General features: G+C 37.6%; 1 protein-coding gene across 3 annotated transcripts in view; it reads right to left on the bottom strand.

The window, feature by feature from the left end:
* Positions 1-16053, bottom strand: part of DCAF5 (DDB1 and CUL4 associated factor 5) — a 70902-nt gene that overhangs the window by 48108 nt on the left and 6741 nt on the right. For all 3 annotated transcript variants that reach the window (XM_082283610.1, XM_082283611.1, XM_082283612.1), the window contains exons 2-5: positions 12951-13094; positions 8702-8738; positions 6185-6324; positions 1679-1808 (exon numbers count right to left, since the gene is read on the bottom strand). In XM_082283610.1, coding sequence (XP_082139736.1) covers positions 1679-1808; positions 6185-6324; positions 8702-8738; positions 12951-13094 — 451 coding nt within the window. The remainder of the gene's footprint in view (positions 1-1678; positions 1809-6184; positions 6325-8701; positions 8739-12950; positions 13095-16053) is intronic.

The following is a 16053-nucleotide window of genomic DNA, read 5'->3' as shown; positions in this document are numbered from 1 at the left end:
CACTTCAGGAACTATTACATTTTCTTGGATACCGATGACAGCATAAAAGAGAGCTACAAACATGTAGGGAAGCAAGGATTTCCACCATCAGCAGACTTTTTTGACAATGAGGAAAGCATCTGATGCAGTAGCCCTTCTTTGCTATGCTAGTGGTGTGCTTACACAGGCAGCTTCCTGTTTATCCCTTGATTATGGAGAAATTCAGGGCTGTTTAACCCATTCTGCCAGTAGAATTCCTCAACTAAAATGCTTTTGGCACACATCTTACCCGCAACTATAGCGTCCTTTATTATTAATAAGAACACAGAAAATATTCACAAACTCCCGCACATACCAACTTCAGGTTTATGCAGTCTATCACAAGTACTCACAGCTTTATGTGGATTACTTCAACAAAAGCTATTTTTCCCCCCTGATAATTAAGTGTATTTTCCCCAGAAGAGACTGTAACAAACTAAAACACACAGATGGAAGTGTAAATTCTGGTTTATACTTCCTCAGTGGAGGAAGGATTGTATCTTAACTGATCTAAAAATAAATAATTTTTTTTTCCTCATAAGGCAAAGTGAATTGGCCACAAATACATTAAAAAATAAGTTCCAGCTTTCTAGATTAGCAGATTAGACCTACAGAGACAAGTAGAAGTTTTGGCAAATGTTCTGTTACTTTAAAAAGACAAAAATCCAGCCTAATTTATTTAAATATGAGAAACTCCGGCTTTGGCAGCCCATTAGCAGGACACAGATCATTCTGAAGAGTCCTTTTCCTGAGAGTTTCATGGGGGAAAAAAACTGCAATGGCAACAGAGTGCTTTAGAGCCATTTTTTCTTACTAAACCAAACATACCATTCTCACCATGTTTTGGGTACATTTCTGTTTAAGCCAAGGAGGGGAGCTAATGGCTGTCCCAGAAAAATGGTAGCTGAAAGCAGATTTAACACCTGCATTCATTTATGTCACAGCTGGCATCCAGCCAGATTTAACCCACCCCAGCCCATTATGATGAAAAAATGAACATTCAAAATCTGAAAGACTGAAAAAGCTTAATATCTCATGCATGCCAAAGTCTGGTATCAAACATTGCATACATCCACTTTAGAACCCGGTCTAACCATATTTCAAGCTGCAACCTAATTCTCTTCATTTGTTTTTAACTCTATGTGAATCTGGAAGCACATTATACAGTGAAATGATTATACAGATGTCTGTATCAGTCAGGAAGTCATGTAAAACTCATAAGCACTGAGTAAAGAGCTGCCTTGACCACAGTCTCCAGTCAGCCACTAAAAACTGAGCTGGGCAGGAAAAACAAACTGTATACCAGGCAGTGCCCACCACAGCTTCTTTCAGTAGTAGCAAGACAGTGCTAAATATAATGATGAGAACGTGACACAGCAATCCAAGTTAATCTGCAGTGGTGAGGCCAGGCAGGCTTCGAAAAAAATTACCTTAACACTGAAGATCTAGTCCCATTTTAAATAAAATTAGATTGCAAGTATTAAGAAGAATATTAATTATGTAAAATAATTGATTACCAACATTGTCATTAATTTTGTTCTGCATCTTTTCTTACTACCATATATTCTGACTTAAAAAACCAAAAACAACAAAGCAGCATGCCATCACTTCCCAAGGGAAAGAAATAACTCAGCATAAAACAAGGACAGACAGATCATACCTCTGAGGTTTACGAATATCCCAGAGTCCCACACCTTCCTTAGAGTTGGCAGTAGCCAGTAATCTGGGTTCTACTGGATTAAACATCACACTGTGAAAGGCTGATGGGTAGTGTGCCAAGCAGAAGGGCTCTGTTGAAAAAGTTAAAATTTCAGACGTAAGAACAAACAATGCATACAACTGTTTGATGCAAGGAGTTTGGCAGCTGAATATGGAAACAGCATAACAAGATCTGAAGATATGGAGACATGTTCAAACCATTTCTAAGGCTGACACATCCAAAGCAATATAAAACCTGGAGTTTTAAAATCCACCCACGTGTACATTAATTCTGTCTAAGTATGGAAAAGGACACATACTGAATTTCAAGACACCATTTTCTTTATGGAAGGTTATCAGTTTAAAACTAGCTATTCAAAGATCAAATATTTGAATCTCTCAAGGTTCATGACCAAATGATTATCTGGTAAGGACTATGCATGGAGGTGTGTTGGGGTCTCCTCCCCCGCCGTGTAGCCCTGGCAGAGGGGCCCTGAGGGCACAGACACGGGGTTTCCCTGCCCCTGCTCAGCCTCGTGTTGCAGTATCCCCACTGCAACAGAGGTGCTTCTGAAATCTTCCTAGTAATATATGCCTGAGAGCTTTCACAGCCACTGCTGATTACCCAAACCATAAATGTAGCAGCAATTTCTTGTAAAGGAGAATAATATCACGAGAAATGAAATAAGTTTGTACAAAACTCAGCTCAAAGAAAGCTGCTAAAGGGAAAAGAAGCCTACCTTCTTAAGTGATGTACAAACAGACAAGAAAGGTGTTTCTCTTGCATAAAAAAAACGTTAACAGCTCTTCCTGTTCACACACAGAGTAGAAAACATGCTCATTCAGACTCCTTCCCTCTCATAAGACTGTTTGGACTGCTACTCTGCCTTATTCATTACATCATAATACTGTCTTCATGAAGAGTGGGGAAAAGCCTTGACTCTGTTACCTTCTCTCTGTTTCTGTGAGCTTTACAGCTTTAGGCACAGTCTAATTCTCTTCCTTGTTTGTATCTTTTGTGGCATGCTGCCACTCTTTCAATCAACTAAGAAACCAGAATCAATCCCTATTTTGAGTCAGGGATTATGCCAGACTTTCCCATTCACCATTTACTTTGGAGCAACTCCTGTGTTGCTCATGTGCTTGGGAGACAGTTACTGCCCTGATCCAAGCCACCATGTGCAGCACCTGTAGCCCCACAGGCACCTCCAAAGGTATGGAATTTTCTCTCCTCATATCCCTCATTACCACATATTAAACATGGTTAAGCAGGCAACCCTCTCAAATTCCGAATACCTTATGAAATGACTGCCTATCAAGCAAATGAGAGAGAATTAACATTTACTTGTCTTGCCTCATCTGTATCCTCCTCTCATGCTCTATTACAAGTTTTTTCATACAGGGACTTTCCTTTTTAGCATTTTTTTAGCAGTGATGAAAACAAAGGTCTCTGACCACAGATGATGCTCCACGGTGCTATTCATTGTCATAGGAGTCAGAGGTAAAAAGAAGAAAAGAAGCCAACTTTTGTTCTGCCAGTCTGCCCAAAGGCTTTAGAAATTGCTGTTGGTCTGCCAGCAGCTCCAAACAAACACCAAAACTGACCTTCTATATTTGCATCATCAAATCAGAATCCTGCTGGGGCATAAAAGGCTGTGTTATTAAAATGGCAGCCCCCACTGAGAAGCAAAGGCCTGCATTAGCTGAGTGGAGAGACAAACACCAGATTGCCAAATACAGGAGCTATGTTTTAAAAGAAACTTTAAATTTGTGTATATTTCTTTAGTCAAAAAATTGTTGTGAATTACCAGTGCTTTCCTTCTCACCTTTACCATAAATAGATTGGCACCACAGTTTTCTAAGATATTAAAAGTTGCCTTTCAGGAGAGAGATTACAGGACTTAAACTAATGAGGCACTAAGTCATTTCAATGAAAAGTAGGGGGATTACTTTTCTATTGTTCTTTATGCCCATTCACAATTGTAGCTCTTATACACCAGAGTATGAACATGTTTCTGGAGGGAGCAGCTCAACACCATCTTTAATAAAAATTGTAAGCAGGTTTATAAAAATCACTGCATAAATCACTCAGCAGTGAAAGACAGGGAGAAAGAGATGGTTCCTCTGCTTCTTTTAATACACTATTTTAAACTAGGAGATTATTTGAAAGACTTTAACAAGCTGGCCACTCAGGGTAACTAACTACACTCACACTAGCAGGCGTAGTGCCTATTCCCATGAAAACACTATTGCAGAAAAGGGCATTGCCCCTGTGACAAGCATTACATTGCAGTAAACATTGGCAGGGCTCACATATAAATGCTGACTCAGGACTACTGTATAAGCATGGAAAAACCCTTTTTTTCTAAATTCAGAGAACCTAAAACATGACTCCAAAAAGCCCAAAATTACTACAGACAACATGTCTTCACACCATTTTCACTGATGCAGCAATCTCATTCAAAGCCTCAGCAACAGTAAAAGCAGTAACAAAGTTTAACTACAACAAAGAAGGACAAACTTAATTTCATATAATTTCAGAAACTCAGATCAGATTGGACATTATCTTACGATGCTAAGCAGCTTCATACAGATGCATTTAAATAACTAGTCATCCCGACTGTTGACATCCACTGTCAGCAACAGGTAATTCTCCTAACAGAGATAAATCTTTATGGTGGAGAGTTCAGGAGAAAGCAATAAAGCAACATTTCACTATTTTCAATTTGTAAACCATATTCAGTGTCTAGTCTTATCATTTGGATATTATGAAAACATATAAACAGGGATGAAGTTCCGTTTGGATTTTACAAAAGTAAAATATTCTCTACAGAGTGATTGAATCTCTTCTTTAATAAAGTAACTGACTTTTTATACAAGGGAAAAGTGGTAGATGTAATGAGGACTAAATTCACATATGGTATAGTATCTAGTTTAGTTGCAGGCAGTTGGGATTAGCAAAGGGAGGTGCATGGGATAAGAAACTGTCTAAAGGGAAGACAATAGTTCACTATGCTGTAAGGGACTTATAAGGGACTTAGGAGCAAGAGGGGTGTTATTAATGAGTTCCTCAAAGATATAAAAGACACGATGTAGATATTTTTATTAAAGTCAGCAATACACATATATGAAGAGTGTACATTGTTTTTCAGAATGTTTAATAAAATTTCTACATGGAAAAGAGATAAGGGGTAATATGATTGTGCCAGAGAAATGCACAAAATTGTGCTGTGCTAGTATGTATAATTTTTATTTATATTTATACAAAGGCAATATGCCTGAGGTAGGGAGGGTATCTATGAGCAATCTATTCTGAGTATTCTGGTGAGGCTTGTCAAGAAAGACCTATCTCTGGTTACTCATGTTCATTAAAGCCCTCAGGATGCTAGAGGGCTTTAAAAACTCCTGTGAGACTATAAAGTATGTCTTGTTTCAGCTTTCATTTCCAAGTCAAAAAGGGACAGAATTGCAGTCTAGAAGAGTGATGAAATTCACTAGGCATGGAATAAGATAATTCATTTAAAACATCAGCTTTGACCCAACAACAAATGTGTACAAAATACATTGATCTGGATTTCAGTGCCATGAATAATTTTCCTGTAAGACCAGTAGAAACTACTGGTAATTGCATTTTAACAGCTGACAAAAAAAAGATGAACGTTTATTTTAGCTATGAATGAAGGCAACCATATTCTGTATCTTGCAGATTGCTCAGTGCTCTTTAAGATTAGGTAAATTTGAAGATTCATTTACTTAAGTATTACTTGAGTATTCATGTACTGAAATTCAATTATTAAGGCATTTCTCTCAAATTCATGTAACTACAGTTTTAAACTGAGATTCCTCAGTGTCAAAACCGCAGCTGTAAAAACACAGGTTAGTGTTTTGAGAAGCTGCAGGTTTGTTACATAAATCAACAGTATTCAGCTCTGTTTCAGGAAAGAAAGATTGAAGTAATAATTCAACTTCCCTTTTATCACATAAGGGCTCTAAGTTTCCATACAAGCAGAAAACATTATGTATAAGTGTATCAGGGTCACAGGAAGTATATAAATAGCTTTGGAAACTATTCAAATCAAAATAACAGCTTTCTAAACATATTTTTTTTCCCACCCTAGGCTATAGAAAAAAACCCAAAAACATATTCCCAATTGCTTGCAAGTTTGGCAAGATGTTCTCATTGAAAAAACATTCCCTCCACTGCCCCTTTACTCTAGTTAAACCCTATTCATACCAAGTTCTGTGCTAGTCTGCGCTATATGCTGGTACTTTATAAAGTCATTTAACACAGTAACACAGAACTGTAAAGACCAGGGCTTGCCAATCACCGGCCAAAAGAATTTTGCCTCACTCTCACCTTTCTCCAAGACTCACTGTCTCAATTATCCCAGATAAACGTAACTTTTCTCCTCCTTGCCTTGCATGAATTCTTCCTAAATGAACTATCTTTTCCTTCTAGAGATCTTACCTCCATGGGAAGACTCTCGGATGTCCCAAATAAGAACACGGCCATCATCTGAGGAACTAGCAAAGATGTTGTCATTTACTGGGCTCACTGAAAGGCCATACACTGCATCTTCATGGGCAAACACGTCCAAGGTCTCCGTGCTGGAAAACAGACACAACATTATTATTCTTCCTTCTTTTGCTATTGTTTTATAAAGCAAAATATTTACCATTTTATCTACCTAGTAATACTTAATGACAAGTTTTCTGTAATTTCGTAAGAAGACCCTTGTGTTTAATTAGAGTAAAAAACAAACAAAATGCCCACGTACAGTGACTTCATGCTATGGGGAAAAAAATCTCTCAAACTAAAACCCAAACATTAAAAACTTCAGATACTGCAAGATGCTATGGAACACGTGTTGTATTAGATTAAGTTTGGGAAGATGTAATGGAAAAGAGGAAGAAGCCTTGCGACCTCTGGAATCAATTTTAACTTCTTAATGTAAAAAGGAAAACAAGACAGAAGTTCATTCTTTAATACAGGCTTCTGTTTTGTTCAAAAGTTCAGTTGAAGCTCACATAAGAGCAGCTTTCCAGATGGCTTTTTCAGTAAGCTTTCTTTGTTTTTCAGGATAGACCAGACCTATATTTTTCCATGTAGAAAGAACAGCAAAAAACCAACAAAATAAAAATAATCCCCCTAAAACTATACCTAGATTTCAGCCATTTCATTTTTTTTTCTAAAAAAAGAAAAAGCACATTCTCTATTCTTCTCCCAATGTTTTAGATCATCTAAAAAGCTGGAAATAGGGGTATAAAGAGGCCAAAAGCTGAAATACTAAATCAGAAGATCCTGGGACTGTTTTATTTCTTTTTAAAAGCCCCTTTATTTCTTTAGGGAATAAACTTTGTATACAAGCCCTATATGCCATGGAAGCTCCACCAAAGAGATCCCACATAAAATTTTGCTCACATGGCAAGTGATGTTCATAATGGCAGATATACTAACTCTGTCTCAGGGACCATTAATAAAAAAGGTGGGGGGGAAAGCAGTAACAGAAAAAGCCATTTAAAGTTACGAAAAAGGAGTTGACAGACCTATTGTTATCACTAAAAAGAGATTAACTTTCCACAGAAATCAATCAGAATTTGGTGTGTCAGACTACTAAGGTTTCTTTTAGAAGATCACACAAAATAGAGGAAAGAATTCTGTATGGATTACAACTGGACTTAGCATACCTAAAAAGATAAAAACCTGATAACAAAAGCACATTAAAAATATGCACATATCAAAAAGACTTGTTAAAACATCTCAACAAGACATAGAAGGAAAAAATGTGTTACATGCAAAAGATAAAATGACAAAGATCTTGTAGAAGCTTAAAAAGTCAGAACACAATAAACACCAGCATCTAAAATTGACATTTCCATATTTAATTAAAACAAGAAAAACAGAACACTAAACAAAAAACTCTCCCAAAACCGACCCCCCCCCAAAAAAAAAACAAAAACAAAAACAAAAAAAACAAAACACCCCTCCCAAAAAGGCCTAAAATGTTAAAACCAAAACAAAAACTCCCCAAACACTAAACAACATGGTATTCCTGACAAAGCATCAGAACAGAAGATGAAGTAACTTTGGCCCAGCTTGCATGTAAGATTTATGCAAGAAGCAGACAAAAGGTACAGCGGAAGGCAGATATACACTGAACAATTCAATGCAAAAGGCTTTGGACAAACACATCAAGAAATATGTCCAGATTATGTTATTCAGGAAACTCAAAGAAATGTAAGGTTTTATATTTCTCTGTTCTTACATATATCTCTTCCTGCTTTTTCTTTATTTTCTTGAGTTCAAGTTAAATGAATGGTCAATGCTTAAATCTGCAGAAGTAATTAGCACAGACCAAAATTTTAAATTTTTTTTTTACTTCAAAAGCAGTAAGCTCAATGGACCTGATGTCTAGAGAAGTCCAATTCAATATTTTACCACTGCTGTATTAATTACACTTTGACTAACAGCCAAATCTTGATGTAGCACCACAAAGCCTAATTCCCAACTGTTTTGCAGTTTTGGTAGAAAGTAAGTATCAAAACCAATATGCTTCATGTTAGTGTGGAGAATCAAGCAGCTGTATCCAAAGTTTTAAAAGGAAGTTAGGTAGGCCAAGCACTAGCCATCTTAAACACAAGTCAGGTGAGTCTGTTGAAAAACAAGAAGTCTGTATGTGCCAACAGTTGTATATGTGCCAGAATAATCCACTCAGAATCTACTATGCTGCCTGCAGGAGAGCATATATATTTAAAAATCATTCTCTTTACTAAGGTCAAAATAATACAGAACCCAAGTGCTGAAAAGAAAATGGGGTGATGGGGAATACTTCATTCCAGTTATGAATTTAGATAAATAAAAAGCAAATTTCAGTATTAAAGCACTGTTCTTCTCCTAAACCATTAATTTAAAACAGAAAATGCCTCCAGTGAGTTGACATCAAAGGAGTTCTTGAAGCAGTTGAAACACAAACTGGGTATTTACCTCTCAACATCATGGAGTATAACTTGTTCATCATTGCCTAAAAAGAGAAATATAAGCAATTAACACCATGCTCTAGCGGTTAAAAAGCATTATAGTCAAAAGAACCCCAAACCACCTTCTTAAAAAAAATTTGCAATTTCAAAACCAATATTGAAACCAAGAAGACCAGACCAGCTCAGCTGCTACTTGGTTACCCTCTGCTCAGTTATATGAAAGGCTCCATGTGATATTGCCAGTCATTACCAAATGTACCAGCAGTTTCATCTGCCACTGCTCAACAAATAATTCTATTTAAATATGCTACTAATCATTCTTTGTCCAGTTTGAGCTTGAGTTTTGGGACATTTGCAATAAAGACTATAACATGAAGCAGCAAAACACTTTAACTCTCGTGAAAATACATCTTTCTTCCTGCTCAAAGGACGCTCCATAAAAAGATCATGGATGGTGAAAAGAGATGTCATAAATGAAATGCACACGGCTCCCAGATCAAATGCTGCCAGCTAACACTGTCAGCATTCAGGGTTTTGCAACCATTGAGAAGGCATGAATGAGACAGCCAATGTAATTTCTTCTATATTAACAAAAACCAAACTAAGTAACCAGACAATCATGTCACTTTTCTTTGATCACTCCATTGAATACAATGGAAACTAACCACATGTGTGCAGGCTAACAGGGTCACAGACGCTAAGGAATTCCAGTAGCTCATGCAGAGTTTTTCAAGCTACAACAACAGATTATTTTTTGAGTCCCTGTACTGAATATTTTATTACCTAAATTTGGAACCTCCTCTTTAGAAATATTTAAGGACACACACACTTTTATATGTAATTCAGAAAAACAAACAAACAAACGCAAATCAGAAAGCCTGCAAAGTCATATTTTTATGCTCTGTATATCTTGGTAGTTGTGATGTAGAGTTGTGAAGCTTTCCTAGTGCACACTAAAGACAGGTTCAGAAGGAGCAAGATTTCATGTTATGATTCCTAAATGTTCAGTTGACTCAGTTTTCATTTATCCCATACATATTTCAGTTGTATTCTGTTTCAACAGAGAAATATGAGAAAGTTTCCCTTTGACTAGTGAGGTGTGAGAATTTCTACAACCACTTGCTCTTTGCCCAGGCTCCTAGTAAAATCGTGCCAGCCTTAGATTACTGCAGTAGCTCATCTTTTCCATGGTACAATAAACAAGTCATTTAAGCGTAAGTGTCCTTTGGTAATTAATTGTATTTGGAACTGCCCATTATACATTATTACACTGTTTATACTTAGTAAAACTACTCTAGTGCCTATGTAGTGAAAAATGCAGCCTAGTTTCTCCAATGACAAAATTTCCTCCAGCAAACAGTCCTGGCTCTTCAGTCTCCATCCAGTATGAACACAATCATTCCAGTTGCCTGGTTTCAGGCATCTAGTCATCATGGGATCAAATTCCCTTCCATCACAAGCTTCAGAATGGGAAAGAAAGAATGAAGGGAAAGTGGAATAACCACTGTTTTCCTCTGTTCTGTGTGTGGGAGGAGAAAGTAGTGACAAAAATCTAACCACAAACTGGTTGCTTCTGGTAAGGATTCATCCCTGCAGAAAACATCACTGCTGTTCAACCCAGGGGGGTTCCCACTTAGAGTGTTTTTGCTTTAACACTGGAGAGTTCATTCTTCATTGAGACTAACTGGGTCATAATTGTGTACACAACTGTGTCATTTATAATCTCTCTTGTTTTGATAACTGCAGTTACAACCATCAGAAAGACAGGAAGGATCTGCCATTCCCTTCAGTTACTATACTTGTAAGGGTGAAATACTGCAGAGCACATACAGGGGAGCACAGTTAAGGTGGCCTAAAACCCATATCTGTCATATAAGCCCTAAAAGAACAAATTCAATTTCCTGTAGGTTTATTTCAGCTTTTCATATACCTAACATTAAGTGCAAAGAAAAAAAAGTCCATGCAGTTTACTAGGAAGGGACCTTGCATTTCAAATGCTGCTCTACATTCAGTGTGTGTGGACAGAGAAGGGCAAAAATGTTCTTCAGGGATGGGAACTTTTTGGGACAGTTTCTTCCTCCAGAGATTACATGCAATACACTGTCCACTCAGTTCCTGCCTTCCATTTTTGTAACAGCTCCATGGGGTGCTTGCTCCTTCAAAGCAAAGAGCTCTGAAATTCCTTGGATGCAATCCAATCTGTACTGAAGTGGAAAATCCCTTCTCCTCTGTTATCAAGAGTTGCTTTAGGGAAAGGTCATCAGATCCTAAGTCATTAGTCGTTGGCAGTCATTTATTAACAGAATAAATTGAGCTCTGTGTGACCTGTGCTAGTTTCCATATTCTAATTTTTAATTTTGGGGGTTTTTTTAAGTATTCCAATCTTCTATGATTTAAATACCACTCCAAACTCAGGTGTGGGTGTGGGTGTCTGTGTGACAACCAGTAGTTCCTACGACCCACAGTTCTTTCAGACTTTTTAAGAATCTCCCAGAACATCATTGAGTGAATAAATATAGCTATCCCCATTTTACCAACAGAGATAAAACAGATGGTACATCTAGGCCATGCAGCAAAATGACTCTTTACAAGGGATCCAAGAGCCAGACTCACAGCCCTTGCAGATGAGCTCACTGAATCTTGATGGAACAGCTGAAAGAGTTCCTGACTTCTCCAATGGAAATAATTTCTGGCAGAGACACAGTGTTTTTATGCAAACTGGAGGAGGAAAAAGATATGAGAACGGCCAGTTTCTCTGTGCGTCAGCTGTCACAGCTCCTCTAACCTGGCATCTTAGCAAAAAATCCACCACAATCAATTATATAAATCTTTAAATGCAGGTGTTAACTTCAGTAGCAAGGTACAATCAGACCACTCTTCCGCCTTTCCTGTGAAAACAGCAGCCTCTGACAGCAAAGCCCAATGGACAGAGGGCTGAGTTGGACATGAGAAAATACCATTCCATCTGGTCCAGCAAGACTTGGCACACTTCATTCCTTGAATATTCATGTAAGGTTCCATTTGTCTGAATTCAAACTAAAGTAAAAGAGACTCTGGCCCAAAATTCCACTGGAATCACTTGTGCAGATATATTCATTTGAAGACAGAGTGTACTGCTGTCTTTCTCATAAAACAAACAGCAGTCCCCAGAATAAGAAGATAGGCATCACTGTTTGACAGTCTAGGGGTTTATTCCACCTGAGAAGTATATCTGAATAATTTCATCCTTGAAATCTGACACCATCTTAAGCTTTGTCATGTCTTTTTTTTAAAGCGATATTATAGTTTTAACACAACACTGAAGGACGGGAAGCTTCCACCATACACATGAACTCAGAATCAATCTCTAGCACTGATTGGCAGTTCACAAGTCTTGGTTCAAAAAGGCAATGAAGGACTTTGACCAAGTAGTCTCATAGTACCCTAAAGTAAGTCTAGCTGTATGTTAATGGACATATTGATGAAAGATACAAATTCTCATCCATTTTATGACCATGTCAGATAGTGGAAATGAAGTACAGCAGAAAATGACACTTGACTGCATTGACATTCTTGTGCCTTTTTCTTCTCAATTCAATTTTCCTCCCTATCTCAACACCTTAAAAATCAAGTGGTGAAATGGACCTAAATTACAGAAATTATTACCCCAGAACAAGTATATGTCCACTTTCCTTACCTTAGTTTTAAGACTGAATTAAACTTTCTATTAAAAAGTAGATTTATATTAAAAAGAGATGAGAGCAAAAAGGGTTATCAGAGCCCAATGTGCCAACAAGTTCTAAAAGGCAGAGGCTTACCTAGTAAGAACTGAAACGGGGTCTAAGAAAACATGATCCACCAATAGATGGCAATAGTCCTTCATGAGCCATCTAGGGGTGCATTGAAATCAGACAGTAGCAGCTAAGATTTTCAAGCATAAGGCTTGAGTGCCAGAGAGAATGCAGGGTCTGGTACAGATAAGAGGGAATACCAAAGACAATGTTTTCTATAGTCCTTAGCACAAGCAGGGGCAGACTGGACCCAGGATTCTCGCGATAGCTTGAGACAGGATGTGCTTACATCGGGTTTTGGAAAAAGGAATGGCAAAATTTAAAATGTTGTGCTAGTTAAAGGATTCCCTGTTCCCAAATAAATTCCAATTGCTGATTAAGAACACCTTCCAGATCTCATGTGGGGCAGGATCTCACTCATGGCTTCTACTCCAAGGCATTCACAATACATATTCAGGTGAAATCAGGATGCTCTTCCTTCCTTACCTCCAGAGAACACTTTTGTATTGCCACTGTTGAAAGCTAGGCAGAAGATGTTAGAGTGATGCTCCCCTTTCAGCTGAACTGGTTTGACTCTTGAGTGGATGGCTTCTTCCATATGCCAAAGTAAGACCCGGCGGTCATCCCCTCCTAGAAGAAATAAAGGAAATGTGCATTACTGCCAGAGCCATGTGTAAATTGATTACAGACAAATTATTTAATTCTGCAGCTATTCATAAAAAGCTTTGCTAAAACCTTAATTAGCATAAAAAATGTATGCCTTTTTGGATATATAGACACACATTTACATTAAGATGTCATGCAGTCAGGTATTCAACTAAAACTAATGAAAACAGAGCAATCAGCAGGAAAAGTTTGAATTAAACAGCTGCCATTCTGCCAACACATAGTGACAACCTATAGCAACCTGGAGACTCAGAAATTTACTTCTATGTAAAACTCCGTGGCAAGCTGTAGATGAATTACATGCCAAAGTAATTCACATACGCATGTTGGCAAAATGCTTCTACACCAGCTCCTTGTTCCCAGCATTGCTTATGTTATCCATAAAATATGAACTTTTCCCCCCTTTCACTGACAACTATATTTCCTCCAGCAGTCTTTCCTAAGCCTTCATAGCACAGGTTGGCTCAGGACTGACAGGTAGCCATAAAAAGATTTTACTGAAGCATTCAGAAGTCTTCAGGATGCACAGTTATGTCAAGCTTCTAGATCTGTAAAGGTTAAGACAGACATTTCTGAGGTGAAGTCCTGACAAAGGGAGTACCTGAGAAAGGAAGTTCAACTCGCTTGCTTTACATCTTGCTGCACTCCTAACTGCTTGCCTACATGCAGCTCTCAGTTCAGAACTCTATACATAAATATATTCAAGTGCCTCCTTCTCTTTCTGGCAAACAGTTATATATATAATAAATACTAGACTTTTCACGCTTCAATTGCATTAAGTTATTATTTATTAGGAAAAAAAATAGATCAAGATACTATTGTATTGGTCAGCATTCAACAGCAATTTTGAATGCCTGTAAAATCTGAATAAGGTTTCTTCAAGTCAGACTCAAAATATTTTTGGTATCTGTCTTTAATAACAAATGGAAGAGAATGGCATCACAAGTGAAATGTGACACTAGAAACATGCTGATTACAGTTAGAACATTTTACTGATTCTTTGCACAACCAAAAGCCTAAACTCAGAGCCTTTTGAGCTGCTATCCAGAGGACAAAGGCATCAAAAAGAGAAAAAAAGAAACCAAAATTACTTGGGCTGCTGTTTACTTACAGAAAAGGTAAATGCATAAATAGATTTCATTACTGCTGTTAATCAGATTTCTTGAAACTTTTCACATCATATGTTGCTATTAAGGAGTTTTCCCATGGAACTGAGTTATGTCAAACATTCTACAAGTAAATAGTCTCTCAGTCTTTGAGTCTCCTAACAGATTTTATGACACTTTGATAGACAGTACAGCAGCATGTTATGATTACCCATGCTCCATGAAATTGCGTATTCCTCCTCCTGATTTTGTACTTAACACATCAAACGAGATTACATGATACAAAGATTTGTGATGCATTTGATAACTACCGAGAATGAGTTAAATCTGATGGATCCAAAATCTCACAGTAATTTATGGTCAACTAAACTAATGGGAACTTATACTCCTTTCTGTCCAGAAATAGGAGAGAAAGTTGCATTTGCACTCCAGTGATTGCAGATGAGCTTGCAATAAGGAGACATAGAAATACATGAGTCTCAAAACATATGACCACATTATTCAAGTTAAGCTTAGGAAGTAATTGTCATACTAAATGTGACTACTTCCCAAAGCTGCCAACAGCCATGTCATAATGTTATCCCCACCTGAAAAACAATTTAAGCAACATTTAACACAGGTGAACACCAACATTGCTTCTATCATACTTCATTTATTGCCCTCCCTAAAAGACATTTCAGGGGAAAATATAGTAACATATTGTTGTTATTTGTTACCATAGCAAACCAATTTTCAAAACCACTGCAGTAAGTCTACACATCCTCCTAACAGCACAGCTGTCTAGGTGTCTCACTTTAAGAGTAAACTCATAATAATCATTTCCACCAACCACTGTCCAGATGCAAGTAAAATAATTAAGACATCCACAGAAAACAAACATTACTGTGGTTCCCAGCACACATACAGTATGGTAGGAGTAGGATAAATTGCAACCTGTGCAGAAAATTGTTAGTGTGAAAAGTTGCCGCTACCTTCTCTTTTATCAATTCCTATACCTTGGTGCCTGTTTGCCTCCACCTTGGAAACTACTTTTCCAGTTGGATGCAAATGTCTCCCTCTTCCCAGACACCTAGATCTCCATGAAACTTTGATGGTGGCACATTCCACATCCTAGAAGCTTTTAAATGCTCCCCACGTTTATGCAATGCTGTCCCTTCTCCATCTATCTATTCTCATGTACATCTTTTTCTTTGAGAACTTCTACATCTGTTCATTCCTCAGTTTTATTTCTCTCATACCCCACTGAGACATAAAAGTTCAACAAAATAATAACATTAACTGTGTTGGAAGTATGTTCCCTTCTAATTCCAATTCAGCTATTCTAGAAATACTTCTGACTTAAGGCCAGTTCCACCAGAAAGAAAAAGTTACCCAATGTGTTGGACCACAGAGGATTTGTGGGAAACAAGACACTTCAGCAGTCCCTACATCCTCACACAAGAGAACAAGAAGTGTTAAGTCACAGGCAAATAATACCCAAGAAAAGGTAAATCTTAAGTGCCTGAAACCAAGAAAGGTGCAAATCCACAATCTCCATTACCCAAACCTGACTCTTTCCATAAGAGGGAAGAAAGGAGGGAGGTACACGTGTATGGACAGGTATACAAGGAGAAAGCAAAGAAAATGTGAATATATAGTTTTTATGCTTTGTATAAAGGAACTATGATTCATCAGACACAAACTGCATACACATTATGCAGCATAAGTTACAAGTCTGAGAATTACAGGAAACTTCAGGTCCATAGCATTTGTTACGTGCAGTACCTCACCAAATGAAGATTAATTAAAATGCTTTCAGTTTATGGTGAATTTATTGT

Source organism: Coloeus monedula, assembly GCF_965178545.1.
Source record: "Coloeus monedula genome assembly, chromosome: 6".
Lineage (NCBI taxonomy): Eukaryota > Metazoa > Chordata > Aves > Passeriformes > Corvidae > Coloeus > Coloeus monedula.
This window is presented reverse-complemented; position numbering and strand designations above follow the sequence as displayed.